The sequence below is a fragment of the Stegodyphus dumicola genome, chromosome 8 (genome assembly GCF_044657685.1).
Source record: "Stegodyphus dumicola isolate Sdum_Otavi_A_Nest chromosome 8, ASM4465768v1".
NCBI lineage: Eukaryota > Metazoa > Arthropoda > Arachnida > Araneae > Eresidae > Stegodyphus > Stegodyphus dumicola.
The window spans coordinates 138827503-138843700 of NC_140775.1; the positions used below are offsets into that span (position 1 = coordinate 138827503).

General features: G+C 31.7%; 1 protein-coding gene across 1 annotated transcript; it reads right to left on the reverse strand.

Moving 5' to 3' along the window:
• Positions 1 to 2221: 2221 nt before the first annotated feature.
• Positions 2222 to 11342, reverse strand: Naprt (nicotinate phosphoribosyltransferase). Its single transcript, XM_085822495.1, has one exon. It carries the CDS (start codon positions 10907 to 10909, stop codon positions 9275 to 9277), a length of 1635 nt encoding a protein of 544 aa, XP_085678621.1. The 5' UTR covers positions 10910 to 11342; the 3' UTR covers positions 2222 to 9274.
• Positions 11343 to 16198: the final 4856 nt, after the last annotated feature.

Sequence of the window (16198 nt, forward strand, 5' to 3'; positions counted from 1 at the left end):
ATTTTAGTAAAATGAAATACATATTGCACATAGAGTATAATGAAATATGCACGGATATCAGGAAGGTATACAGAAGATAAATGAATTGACTGCTACCATGTCTTTAGTAGACATTCATTATGCTGAAATCACTAATATTATAATGGAAATTGCACAGATTGTTGTTTTAATGATTTAGATTTTGTCAACAGAAGAGTGCATTAAATTAAATATTAATGAACGACATAATGAAACACTTACTAATACAGATGTACAAAGGCTTATGAAGAATGAGAGCATGATAAAGACTGCATTAAATTTCCTACATAAAAATTTTAGCAGAACAAATATCATAAATTATTGCAGTGATTGTAAACCTGTCACAGTATATTATAGAAGTAATTCCAGTATTAAATGTAACCTTACAAATTCGCTGAATGATGAATGATGCATTTTTTTGCTACAAAGAAATGTATGAAGAAAAAAGTCAATGAAGAAAAGTGTGCAGACAAGAGCATTACAAATTGTAAGGGGGGGGGGAATAATGAAAAACATGCATTTTTTAAAATTAAGTTCTAATACATCTGAATTTATTAACTGCATTTTATTTATTAAAAACATTAAGAAGAAAATAAGAGTTCATTTAATCCAGATAATGGGTGGCCTACACTGGTTATTAACCATTGGTTTATGATGTCGTATTATGAAAGGGTTTTTGTTATAAAATATATTAATGATGTTTAATATAATATATATATGGAGAGAGGAAAAATAATATGAAATTCAATTTTATGGAAACTGTTTCAGCAACTAGCTTTAGTGAACATGATGTTGATGAAAACTATAATCTGAGTAAATGAGCATATTTTTACTCGGCGATTTTCATTTAAACAATGATTAATATTTTTTTAATGCCTGAAAAACTGTACAGTCAAAAGTCGTTAATCCGGACTCGTCGGGACTTCGGTGATTCCGGATTATAGATCATCGGTTTATATCTGGTAAGATGGCAGTCAGAAATTATAAAATTAAAAATATGAAACCATAATTTATGAAATAAAGAACAATTGTGATCTAAAGGGTATCAAAATCTTCAAAATAAAAGCTTAATATTTATTTGTTTACTTTATTAAACATTTCTTTCAATGCGCGCATGCGTAAAGCATACATTACGCATAGTCGAAATTAGAAAATTGCAACCAGAAAACTATTTGATGTGTATTCGTGATATTTATAATGAATTTGATGTAAATCATATAAAAAGAGTACATCGAGATGAAATACTACATTTAGTAATGAACTATAAGCCGAAAACATCTAGCCGAAAGCTATAATAAAATAAAAACATCTGCCCTGAAGATATGGATAGTGCTGACAGATAAACTTCCAGTTCATTGCGCGCTGCGACTTTCCCGTCCCCCACAGAGCAGCGTTAAATTGATAAACAGATTTCGGAATGGTTAGAAAAACAAAGGATATGCCTTTATCCATTTTTTGCAGCAATTCAACTTTTTGTTTAATGGACTTCGAAACATACTTCGATGATTAAGGAACAACGCAATCTGCAACATTAACTGAATTAGATAATTTTAGCTTAGCTTATACCGTCCTTTATACATTAAACACGCATGCGTAAACGTAATATGCACATGCGCACACGCAAATTCGCAGCCGTAAAGGTCTTATGGCTCAAAGCTACAAACAAAGCGACGCATGCGCAAAGTTTGTAGCTTTGAGGTCCGGATTATAGATCATTCCGGATTATGGGTGTCCGAATTAACGACTTTTGACTGTATTTAATAGCATCATGATAAAGCAGATCAATACCCTGATAAACTAAAGGAAGCCAATTCAAAATTCAAACCTGTGATTTAGTTCCAAACTAAGCCAAAGAATCTAGAAAATATCCGCCATTTAAAATAACTAAAATTCATTCATTACACTTCATATCTGAGAAATTACTTTATGGCATACAAAAATAATTTCTGTTTTCAAAGAAATGTTATGTATCTGTCACCTGCCAAGAACTAAGAGCCAGTTCTTTGGGCAATTACACCAAATATATCTTATATTGATGGCAGCAAACTAATCATATATATATATTTATTTAGCAAACATTCTCTATTTGTAAAAAGCAAATTTACAAAGTTAATTTTTTATTCTTTTGAAGCAATATATATATATATATATATATATATATATACATATATATATATATTAAATTATGCTACAAGCAATCAACTTTCATTTAAAACATTTTAATTTGCTAAGTTTCCTCCACAAATTTTATAGATTATTTACAAAAGCAAGAATAAGAATACAACTATACACAATTTAAATTCACTTATATTTTCGAACACATAAATCTACAAAAATTTCAATTGGATTTAAAGATTGCTCTGAAAGAAAGGGCATGAATATTTTTAACAATTTCTGAAATTTTAATAGATAAGAATATCTTTTGTTAATTTTGTAATTCTACCCTTAAAACTGCAAATCTTTGTCAATGAAAATTCTGTAATTTTTATTAAAGCAACGAAGTTATAGAGTTAGAAAAATAAACACGGAATCAGAAATGAGTATTGTATGACCTATATTCATCATCTCATTGAAACTACATGTAGCATGTACATTATACTTGGACAAATTTTGGAAATTCACCATATATAATATATATAAATATACTCTATCGATACTTTATGCATTGCCACATTTTAAATGAGAAAATATCAATTACTTTTTAAAGAACCAAATGTACAATGAGAAAATTATGTTCAGATCTCTCAAAATAGATACATATATATGATATTTAACATGCTATATAAAATGTAACTGTAACTAATTTATTACATAGCTTTCTTCATTAGGTAAACAACACTAGCTTCATATTAAAATGAAAATTAAATAGTCCCAGATTATTTATTAGATGTGCAAAAACCAATGCACACAAAATACTTATAAATAATAAAAAAAGTTAAAAATTAATTTAAATGGATCATTTACACTGAAAACAGAACATAACATACTTATATACAAATTTCACCAATACAGTTTGTGCAAAAGTGTGAAATTTTCATATAAAAAATAGACAATTCACATAATCACAAGCTTCATGTAAATGTATTTTCAATATTATGCTGAGATAGTATGCTGCTAAGATGACATCCATCCTAGGTCAAGCAATGAGAAATTATCATCCCAGTAGGAAGTTTGATTCAATTCTGCATGGCTTGACCTAGGACAGATAGCATACTGTCTCCCAGTACAATTAGATGATGATAAAAAACTTATTATACAACAAATATAAAAATCTTTTACTACATAGAACACACAATCTGGTATCTCCTATTTATTGTAAAAAAATTATACCATTGACATTCAGATTAAAAATGATAGATTATTTCTAATCAAAAATAATAGATCAAAATTACTTCAAATTTTAAAAGTTATTTCAAGTTATAAAATCTTTAATATGGTTCAAAGAAAATAGTTTCAGTAGTAATAAAAGAGTTATATTATGGCAGTTTTTTAAAAATTATTTCAAGTTATAAATTTTTAATATGATTCAAAGAAAATAGTTTCAGTAATAAAATTATGGAAGTTTTTTAGATAAATATTTATCCATATTTTAGCTATCCCATTTTTAAATTAATTTGAATATTACAGGTATTTTGGGGAGGAAGTAAAGCAATATATAAAATATACTATGCTAAGCAGACAGATTCATGGAAAAAACTGCACGCATTTCAATCATCTTCTACTCATTTGTATGCAAAATGATGATTACTATTCAAAATAAGTAAAAAGAACAGGTACACATGCAATAATTCAAGTATATTAATGCAATGCAGAAATAATTTTAAAATATCGTGAATATTTTTATTATAATAATCCTCTCAGTTAAAAATGCAGTTTTCAAAGCAAAATTATTATACAAATATGCAAATTTCAATAATTTACAGAAAAAAACAGAAAAATATGATGAAAACTAAGAAGTACATGCAAGTAAATATGGAGGTTCTTCCCCCCATAGCATTTTATGCAATAATAGAGGCAATTACCAGAAACTATGAGACTCAATAGACGAAAATGACACATCTGCAAGGCAAAAGGTATTTTATACTTAGAATTTGGAGAAATAAGTATCCATTGCTATGGTTCAATGCAAATTTTTATCAAGCTTCAGAAAATCATCACTATAAAGGAAATCCATCTACATTTGGTGCATTTGCTAATATAAAAGTATGGGCTGCTTTTGCTGAGTTATAGTTCTCAGTGAACTCGCATAGCTGAAGAAGAATATGTTCATGGCATCTTCCAATGAAGTGCAATGAAATTAATAATCAATATGAGTCTTGAAGTTCAGATTCCATAGCAATAAAATTAGCCTTGAAATAAATCTTAATAAAAAGTAACAAAACAAATGTTACACTTTGTTTTTAATTATAAAAATTATGGAAATTGTATATATATATATATATATATATATATATTTTGTAATATTATATTTTCAAAGCTATATAATACACATGAGCTTAAGTAACTATTTAGAGAACATATGGAAAATTGCAAGACATTTCATATGCGAGTTTCAAAGAAATGGTATACCTCAGGTGAGAAAAAAGCTTAGAAGAAATATTCATATTAATATTTAATGAATAAAATTAACTCTTAAAGGAAAACTGAGTAGGCTAAAACAGCAGGTCTCTAATGTAGCTTGAGGAATGTCAGAGCACTTTTAACCACATAAATGAAATTAACTGTAACCATTTCTGTACCTATGTGGAATAAATTGACACATAAAATATTTCTGCTCATTTGAGATTTTTTATTAAGAAACAAAAATAAAATTACGCATTCAAAACTATAAACTTTTAGAAAGCCCTGCAAGTTACTTAAAAAGTTAAAAATGAAAAAAGGCTAACAAGTCTAACAAAATGCATAATGATATATTAAATCTCTATATGTAAGCTAATTGAAATAGAAAAGTAAATTATGGTAGAGTTACAGAAAAGGGGAATTCAATGAAATATGAAAGTTTATCTGAAATCAGTTTAAAAAATACTATGCTTTAAATAAAAAAAAAAAATTACTGAAGATTTTCATATGCATACTTCAAATACTACAAATTAGTATTAAAATTTCTGATTATTTGTCATGACAAGTTTCTGAGATGATCAATATATAACATATAAAGCATTTTTTATAGCAGCTATATTTAAAAAAAATATTGACTATAAAATTTGATTGCTGAAACTATTAATTTTCATTATGAATGAAAATTTAAATTTACACCTGCAACTCAAATTTTGAAATAATTTATCAACTCTTCTTTCCAAGCAAATATAAAATCATGATTAAAATGTATTTTGGCATGACAGAAGTCTAATACTAAAGACACAATATGAAGTGTGAGAAAACAGCTGCAGTATTAAAAACTGGACTGGTTAGCCCACAGACTGTTTAAAAATCAATTCAATATAATATTTTCATACACATACTTGAATTTTATTTTCCTTGGAATAAAATTTAATGCACTTTAGAACTTTTAAATTATAATTTTAGACATTTTAAATTCTATTTAAATCTCTAATTTCTACAGAACAAGCACAGGATTAATATTATGTTTTATTGTAATATCGCATAATAGATGAAAAATTCAAATTATTGTGCACCTTTTGCATGTATTAGATGTTACATATTTACAAAAAATCCAATTTAACATTACAGAGCATAATATGAATAGAACAGAACCAACAAATGACATAACAAATATGCATATTAAGTTATTTTTTGATAAATATTCACTAAACAAAATAACAATTTTTATTCCCTTTCTTACAGAAAGGCATAAGAAGAGGATAAGCATTTTATCCCCTTCTTATGGAAAGCTATAAAATGGATGCAAAATTCATATTAATGTGCATCTTTAGCATGTATCAGATACTACATATTTACAAAAAGCTAGTATGATTAACATTACAGAACATAGTATGAACAGGAAAGGATAAAAAAACTGACATAAAAATTTTACACAGTAAGTTATTTTTCAGTAAATATTCAATACATCAAATAAAATAACGTTTAATCCATTTCTTATGAAAAATTATTCAGTGAATACTTAAAAAGTTACAAAAATATTCTAATTACACATATTGGTATTCTCATTTCTTACCAGTTCAACAGAATATAAACAGTACAAGTTAATCTCCTCCTGTTAACTTTTACAACAAGAAATTGAACAATTTACCTTACAAATAAACTTCCTACATCATATAAAAAATTGCAATAGATTACTTTTAAACAGAGCTAAATTTCTTATATTATACAGACAAACATGCATATTAATTTATTATATATATTAATTTCTCTGAAACATAGTTTATATAATACATAAAATCTTTTCTCATTAATTTAAGAGGCCCACCAGCAGCCGAGCAGTAAAGTCGCTGAACACTGGTAGTTCGGTCTGAGGTTTGAATCCCGCGAACGGGCTGGCTGCATGGGCGTTTTCGTGGTTTTCCTCGTGTGTAACGTGTATACGAGCCAGTTTCCTTTAGAAAGTCCTCCACAAAGGCATACCTCCCCTTAGGCAGATAGCCCTCGAGGCTTTGCCATAAGCACACACACACACACACATTATTTTAAGAAAATCTAAGAAACAATGCTCCATTTAAATATAAGAATCAGAAATGTCAAGTGATGAAAACATGTATCATGAACCATATGATTTACACATGTAAATACAGATTTAAGATCATAAAAAATATAATTTCCATTTTATACCATCTAAAATATCCATATAAATAAACAATTTTTAATTACTAGTTAATAATGAAATATATTATTTCTGGACTATGGTATTTTCGAGCTATTTTATATTGCAAATATAAATCTCTTAGTCATTGCAACAATGTCAGAAAGTGCTGCTAAAGAAGAGTATCTTTTCATTTCACTCAATGCACTAAAAAATATCAACAGTCCATGGTATTCAGATTCCTGTGACAAATAAAAAGAGATAACCAGGGGAATAGATAGAGGAGGGCAAGGGGGGGGCATCTGTCCCCGGGCGCAGAATCCAAGGGGCGCCAAACTGATGTTACAACATTTTAGAATTAAATGCTTTCCATCCTTGGCAAGCAGTAGGGGGCGCGAAATCTTCAGTTGTCCCTGGGCGCTGAAAACCCTAGCTACGACTCTGGAGATAACTGCCGCAAAATTATGCAGTATAAGACTATCAATGAAAAGTCACTTTACATTGATAGATACACTTTACATTTACACTGTTGTCAAGCAGCACAATTTAGTGCAAATTATACATAACCACAACATACTCATAACATCTGCACTTTGTTTGATGTAATCCCGATTGATTCTTGATAAGTGATCTTTTGCTTTTATGAACAAGAATATAAATTAGGGTTATTGCTGTATTTTTTTTAATTTGAAAGGAAATTATTAAACATGAAGAAAAGAACAGCTATGTATGCTTGATAACACAGTAATTGATCGAAACAATTACCTATAAGGGGTTTGTACTTGTAGTACTGTAAACAGAGTTCCCATCAAAATCCAAGGGCCTAATAAAATATTAGAAATCGATAAAAGTCTTTTTTAGAAAGCAAGTTAAATGCTGACTATTTATTAAATAAACGGGCATCTGTTTCTTCCAAAATTACAGAGAAATTATTGACACAACTTTGCAGGATCTCCACTAACTTTCATAATCAGTGGGATCATATGCAAGTAGTACTAAATAACCATTTTCTAAAAATAATGTTTCAATGTATTTATCAAAATACTTTGTTTTGTTGTTGTTCAATGCTTTATTCATTTCACTTTTAATCATTCCTGTTATTTCCAGAATTTGCTCATTTTACATACGAAATAATTTCATCATAATGTAACAGGCAAATATAACTACACATATATCAATAGTACACTTAAAAGCAAATTTTGTTTGAAAATAAAAAGATTTAAAAATTAAGCATTTTATTTAATATATATTTTTTCGTTTGTATAACAATAAAAATAAGTATACTTTAAGTTAAAAATTAAGTATACTTTAAGTTAAAAATTAAGTATACTTTAAGTTTTAAATTAACACACTTATGAATGGCTCCATCAATGATCATTCATACCCACACTGTGCTTGATTTTAGAGTTTCTCCAAAGTGACATATACATCAGTCTCCCTTAGAAAATTATCTGCAGTACAATTTCTTCTACATATATAGATTTTCATAGAGCTTTGCCATAATTAGTTAACCTATTATAAATGCCATAAGTTTGGATATCATAGTATATAGTAATTTATAATTCCCATGATCAAGATTTTATGTTTCAAACAATAAAAAAACAACCAGATTGAGTAATATAGATAATATCCAACTTCATTTACATACAATTGTTCTCTACATTAGAAGTATATACATGAAAACACAAGTTTTGCATATGTGTGTATACAATAGACTATATCTTATATTTACAGCAGTAAAGCCAAAACTGTAAGGCAAATCTATTAAACAGTAACAGCAGATAATGTGGCAGTGAAATATATTTTATGAATAAGATCCATATTAATAGTACGAAGATATCAATAACCATGCATATTTAATTCTATCACCACAATATTTTTGATAATTGAACAAAAATATGGTTAACGGCAGCATTGTAATACACACTGAGTAAAAGAGAGGAAAACAAAAAAAAAAAAAAAAAAAAAAAAAAACATTTTACTTAACAGCATATCTATAATAATACTTTAAATATAATATAATACCAGTTTTAAAATTTAAGCAATATTTCCATTATTTTACATTTTAATATTACATAATTTGTAACATTCCATTCTAATACTTCCTGACAAAAGGAATATAATGTTGTCAGTTTTCAAAATAGAATTAATTAATTCAGAATACTACATCCTATCTGCTTCTACTTCTGAAAATATCTAGGTTCAATAGCAGATAGATATATACAAGAGCAGTTCAGCTCATATCATGAACATAACTCCACATTTAGCAAGAAAAACAGAAAATGTAATTTCATATTAAATGTTAAAAGCTTAAGTTAACTACTAAACATTTAAATTTTAAACGATTCAGGAATGTTTGTAACTATAAATAACTTCGCAATGCAAATTAAAAGTTTTAACTAAAATTTTGATTTGAATATATACATCAGCAAAATACCTCATATATTCAAAACATTTTCTTCAAAATAACTGACTAGCTAAATACAGCTAAACAAGCAAAATGAAATTTTATGATAAACATGTTACACATATGTAATACTAAAAAAGTTCACCAATAGGTGCACTTTCAAGCCACAAATCATGCATGAAATGATACAACTGATCAGAAACAGATACTTTATATGGAGTGGGGTTCAAGTTTCGTTTTATATCAGATCTTAAAGTAGCCAATGATTCAATAACTCTCTGACGTAAACTAGATAAAACAGGAAGATTAATGCAAATTTTTCCATCACTAAAACAAAGTTCATGCAAGTTCTGGACTTTAACTGGTTGAACATAAGCCCGTTTTGATTCTTGAAATGGATGGCGAACCAAAACTTTTTTACCTATTTCAGGCGGGGGTTCATCTTTCATCTGTAACAAGTCAATAAGTGCATGACCATCTTTTCCAAAGAGTCTGTAAACAGACTTACAGCCAGGAATAGTAACTTTCTCAACATCTAGGCTCAGTTTTATACATGGTCTTGAATTCACTTCTACCAATTTATAGACACATCCTAATGCTGGCTGCTTTTGACATGTAACCAAATGTGTTCCAATACCAAAACTGCCAATTTTGTGCCCCTGTTCATTTAATGAAATAATGGTCTCTTCATTGATATCATTACTTGCTACAATGCACAGGTTTTTAAACCATGGTAGGTTATATTTTTCTGCAATTTTACAAAATATCTCATAAGCTACATTTGAAAGATATGCTAAATCGCCACTATCTATTCGAATACCAACAGCTTGATATCCAAGTTGATTCAATGCTAACGCAACAGCACAAAAATTAAGTAAACCACTCTTTTTAACATCATAAGTATCAACCAAAGCTAAAAAACTATTTGGAAAAGATAAAGCATAAGCAACAAAAGCAGCAAGTTCTCCATCACTGGCTTCACTAGTTAGTATCGATAAAAGATCAGACAACTCAGACCTGTACCTTTTACTCAGTTCTACAAGGTCTCCTTCCTGGCCATCATTTTTACTTTTCAGCTTCCGTATTCCACATTCTTCAAGCGACGAATAAGACATAACGAAAGCATGAGCATGTGTACCTTTCACTGGTATATCATACATCTTACCAGCCAAAACATTACTAGTACCATCAAAACCTCCCACGTACACATACTTTGAAGCTGATAATCCTCCATCTGGACCTTGTGCTCGACGCAATCCATATTCTAGCAACTGAATATCACAGCCTGCAGCAATTCTATACCTAGCAGCATTTGTAGCAACTAGACTTGCATAATTTACAAGAGTTAAAAGAGATGTTTCGAGAAGCTGAACTACTGGCAATGGTCCTTCAACACGAATAAGAGGTACTCTAGGAAATACCACTGTGCCTTCAGGAATAGCATATAGTTTTACATCCTTAGCATTTAACTGGGATAAAAATTCATAAAACGATGCTTCTACAGTTGGAGGTAATATCTTTTTTAAGTATTCGATATCACTCTCGGAATATCGAAATGCTTGCAAAAATTTTAAGCACTCTTCTAAACCAGCAAAAACTGTAAATTCACCACTGAAAGGATTTTTACGGAAAAACAAATCAAATACCGCATAATCGGAACATTTATTACTTTTCCAGTAAGCATAAGCCATTGTAATTTGGTATAAGTCAGTTAACAAAGGCTGAACGATGCCATTTAAAACTGGAAGATTCCGTCTTTCTGTCATTTTGCTCGAGATCGACTATTAACAAACTCAAATTTTTATTCGAAGCAGAAAAAGAAACCTCTAAGGCAACAGTTCACGAACCCTACGAGTTAAAAACGCTGCGCACCGTATGAAAATAGTGATATCAGAATAGTAAAGAGAGCCAAGAGAGACTATAAACAAACAGGATATCACACAAACTTTTCTATGTTGCCATTTGTAAATCAGTCAAATACATAAACAAATAATAAGATACACAACGAATAGATACAATTTCCGAATCCAAGAAATGGTGGATTCTTCAAATTTCATTTAGGTTTCAAAACTGTAAAAGCTATACTTAAGTTAAGAAGAAAACTCAAATAGTACCGCGCTTTAGAATACACCGCGCAATTACCACAGCTACAGACTCTGCCAACTCCTGTTAAATATATATATAACATTCGCAATCAATGATATCAGGAAAGCTAAAAAAAGAGAGCAGCGCCGCTGCTGATTTTAATGGTCTACACATTTTCTTAGAGTTTAGAAAATGTATATTGAATATTGGTAAAGTTATTGTTTCAAAAATAAGTTTACTTTTAAAAATAATTCATATAGATGGAGAGAAAAATTCTAACTATATTTGGTAATAAAAAAATTCTTGTTTTGTGCAAGGAATCAATAATTTCATGAAAATTTCGCCCAAATTTGAAACAAGTACGCAGGCTATGTCTAACGCTTCTATATAGTTTTGTCAGGGAGAGTGATGATATCAGTGGAGGGCGCGGACTCGAGGTACAGCCTTCTTCGAAACAGATTGAAATTACGAATAAGCTAATTATGAAACAATGAACAATAATATACAACGAACCGATAATTACGAACTTTTTAAACAGGTTCGAGTAATTTATGATTTAATATAATTAATAACGACGAAACTTTGGGACAAGAGCACCATATTTGTAGAAAAGCAGTGGGACGAGCTGGTGACAAAATTATTTTAAAAAAAGTTCTCTCTAAGTCCTTGAAAGAATTACATGAATAACGTCGTGTTAACGTCTCAAGTACCAAAGGTTTCTGTATGTAGATAGAAATGAAAGAAGTGCTATCCTTAGGCATTGAGAAGTAGACGTTGTATATACTGAGCAGGCTTAGTACAATAGATTTCTTCCAATTAGTGCTATACGCTAGTAAGCTGATGGAATGTGCGGACAAAATATACCTAAAAGTACAATATTTCACAGCATTATTCTTAAATCTGGAGGCGTAATGAAAAACTTACATAGATGCCTATTTTTATCTTGAAAATTACATAACTTTAGACATGTAAAATTTATTATATTTAATGTTAAGGTGACTAATGTTTTGAATTCTCGATATGCTGGAGATGGTACATTTTAGCATCATCTCAGTGATGGCAGAAACTGCTAGAACTTTTCCTGTCTTGTCCTGTTCCTCTGCGCAGATTTTAGCACCTGTGCAAAGCATCTTATGCTTATCTTAGATCAATCTTAAATCTTAGATAATGCTTTGATCTAAGATTTCGTTTTCGGACTGACCAACGGTTAAAATTGATCCAAATTAGTTGCAGGGATCAAATTAAGTTATTATATCCATATATTAAATACTCAACATGTAGGGGAAAAGGAGTCTTTTTTTGGGGGGAGGAATGAAATTTGAGAATGCTCAATTCAGGTAACATAATCAGCAATTAATATTATTAAGTATTGTTTTTAATTCTACACAGGCTTTGATCTAAGAATTCGATTTCGGACTGAACAACGGTTAAAATTGCTCCAGATTAGTTACATAGAAGAAGTCAAGTAATTATATCCATCAATTAAATACTCAATATATGGGGAAAAGGAATCTTATTTTGGGGCGGTATGAAATTTTAGAATGCTTAATTTAGATAACTTAATCAGCAATTATTATTACAAAGTATTGTTTTTAATTCGACACAAAAATACTGGAATTTCCTTATTCGCTACTGTAGCGTAATAATCACCCTCCAGTAGAAAAATCATAAAATTAGCGGCCACCTAACACGCACGAGAACAAGAAGGCAAAAAGCTTTCTGTTGCTGTAAACAATTTGTGAATTGTTAATAATACAAATGCTTACAGTCTTTTCTCACGTAGCATAAAAGTGATTTTTTGGAAATCGAGTATAATTAATAATAATAATAATTTTTTGTGTGCCTCAGTTTACTTCAGAATTTCCAATATCTGGAACTAAGTTTCCATAAATTTTCGAATTGAAAAGAAAATTAAGATAGTCACATCTGACTACACAACCTTTTTTAAAATCTTAGATTCAACACATAAAATACATATGAAATCATTGTTTGCAATTAGTAAAAGTAAACCCTAAAATCAACTACCTGTACAGTCGGTCACAAAAGTATTCGAACACCGCTACCCTATCAGAAAATGACAAGATGGCGTTTTTTTTTCTCTTTCTCTCTGTGTGTCGTGTTATTCCATCCTAGGTTTTCTTCTCCCCCCATCTTGGAAAAAACTGGAAAAAATTGGTTACGATCTCTTTTTGAATGGGGAGATGCCATTTTGAGAAAAAGCTGACGACCCTATCTTGGAGAATGAACATGACCGCTCTACACACCCTTTTACTCTCTCTCTCTCTCTCTTTGAATTGGGAAGGCATTTTGGGAAAAAGCAGACGACCCTATCTTGGAGAATGGAAATGAACGCCTCTCCCTCTCTCTTTGAAATGGGAAGCCATTTTGGGACCCTCTATTCTTGGGGAGGGAGAAAAACTGAAGTCTGCATTTCGCTGTCTCTGAATACGGAAAGCCCTTTTGGGAAAAGCGGACCCTCTTCTTTTGATCTTGGAGAACTGGAAATGAACGCTCTACACGATCTCTCTTTGAAATCAGAAGGTATTTTGGGACCTTCTAATGTTGGAAAACTGAAATGAACGCTCTACACCTTCTCTCTCTCTCTTTCTCTGAAATGGGTAGCCATTTGAAAACTCCATAACTTTGGAAAAAAACAGAAATGAACGCTCTACACCATCTCTCTTTGAAAATGGGGGGGTGTCATTTTGAGACCTCCCTCCCCTAAACTTGGAAAAAAAACTGAAATGAACGCTCTACACTTTCTCTCTTTGGACATGGGTAGCCCTTTGCCTCTCCTCTTGGTAGAAAAAAAAACAGAACTGAAGTGAAGGCTCTACACAATCTCTCTTGGAATGGGATCCATATTTCGGGAAACGTGGATCACCTCATGCTGGAAAACTGAAGTGAACCACCAAGATTGGACTCTATATAATATTTTTTTTTAAATTGACATCATGACCCTCCTCCCATTTGTTATTAAAAAAATTGTTTTTTTTTTGTTTTGGTTTTTATCCCATTTCCGATGTGATTTCAGAAATGCAATTCCATAACAGTTCAATTTCATTCGAGGTTAAATGATCTAAACAGTCTTTGACCCACCCATCCGTATGATTATTTTCTTCTCCTTCCTGTTGCACCAAATTTTGTAAGTCCATATAATCATTCCATACGGGAAGGGCTGGATCCTCACAAGGCTGTCTTGAAACACTTGGAGTCTCTTTGGGATGAGTGGAGGGATCTAGGATGTCTGGACCCGGCTGCGATTCTACCTCCATGATTTCTGGACCCGTTGGAACTTGTTTACCCGGCTGAAATTCTACCTCCATGATTTCTGGACCCGTTGGAACTTTTGAACCCGGCTGTGATTCTGCCTCCATGATTTCTGGACCTGTTGGAACTTGTGGACCCGGCTGACATTCTACCTCTACGATGTCGGGACTTTTTGAAGCTTGTGGACCCGTCTGACATTCTACCTCTACGATGTCGGGACAGGTTGGAGAAGAAGAAGAAGAAGAAGAAGAAGAGGATACTGGAAGAGGTTCTGTCTGTGAGGAGTCCGAAAGAGGTTGCCTGTTTGAACAAGTCGGGGAAGAAGAAGAAGAAGAAGAAGCTTCTGGATTCTGAAGCGGATCTTGCACGCCAGGTAGATTCCGGTAAGTCGACCGTTTTTTAAGAGGTAATTTTTTTTCTTCCTCCTCATCTTCAATTGTGATGACTTCAATTTCATTCCGTTGCCGGGTCGATTTTGTTTCGGGAAATAACGGTTTGGTCCAGCTCCTCTTATCACATAAGGAAGGGATGGGTAAAGGTGGCGGAGGGTTTTCTTCTTCTTTTTCTTGAAACATCATCGGCGATTGGAAAGAAATCTCCTCTTTCAATTGTTTCCAAAGCGAGTACGAGCACCGATCGACGAGAAAGAGACTCTTCTGGGTCGTGACGATGAGATATTGCGTTTTCGGGGGAACGACATAGTTTTGAAAAGGTCTTAGAATATATTTCTTATATTTCATCCTGTCGCTGACTTTAAAACTTCTTTCCTTCAGATTGGGGGACGATGATTCGTAATAGGCGAGAGGAGCGGCTGTGGTTTGAACAATATGAACTTCGTCCTCAGCCGTCGTTCTCACTCCAAACGTAAAATATCGTTTCGTGAGAAAAATATTCTTCCACCGAAAACTCGTGCGCGGATCTGTATATCGCCGGTCTGTTTGAATGGGCCGTCTCAAAGCTCGATCCATCCGATTCCAAGAGAAGGGAGATTCCTCTTTCGTTTGTTGCGATTCGAATAAATTTCTGTATATATTCTGAACGAGCAGGTTGGAGGATTCGACATCTTGGTTGAAAGAAACGATCGCTTGATGAGGTGGTAAATGCGGAATAAATGTCGCACAATGACACGCCAAAAAAATTTTCAAGTTGGAGATTTGCTTTAGCGTCTTCAAATCCTCCCCGTTCGAAATCCGTTGAGTTGGAAAAACGTCTAATAGCGACATGGCTCCCAATGGAAAAGAAATGATCTCGCCCAGTACTCTCGTCTTTTTATATATCTATATAGACACACACAGACACACATAGAGGCTCTATGACGTCCGTTTTATTTGTTTTTTTTTGTTTCTCTCTCTCTTCTTTCCAAGAAATCTTATCTCCATGACCTCTTTTTCTTTTCTTAAAAAGATGAATGTGTGTGGGAATGAGGAAGTGAAAGTAATAATTTAATAAACAAAAAATTATCCAACCATGACCTTTTTTTTTTCAAAGTCAACCTTTCCAATCCAAGGACGTCCAGAGATAGAGGAAGCAGAGAGAGAGGAGGAGGAGGGAAGGGAAGGTCACACTCTCTTTCTCTCTATAAATAAAAGGGGAGAGCCCCAAAGTCGTATTTTTGTCCAAGTGGATCATGAGGAGGCATCCCCAGCTCACTACGTGTATTCCTTTCAAATATAAATATGTTGATCTTTCCTTTTATATCA

Excerpts from the sequence above, each read along its gene's own strand:
- Naprt (XM_085822495.1), bottom strand. The coding sequence starts at position 10,909 with ATGACAGAAAGACGGAATCTTCCAGTTTTAAATGGCATCGTTCAGCCT.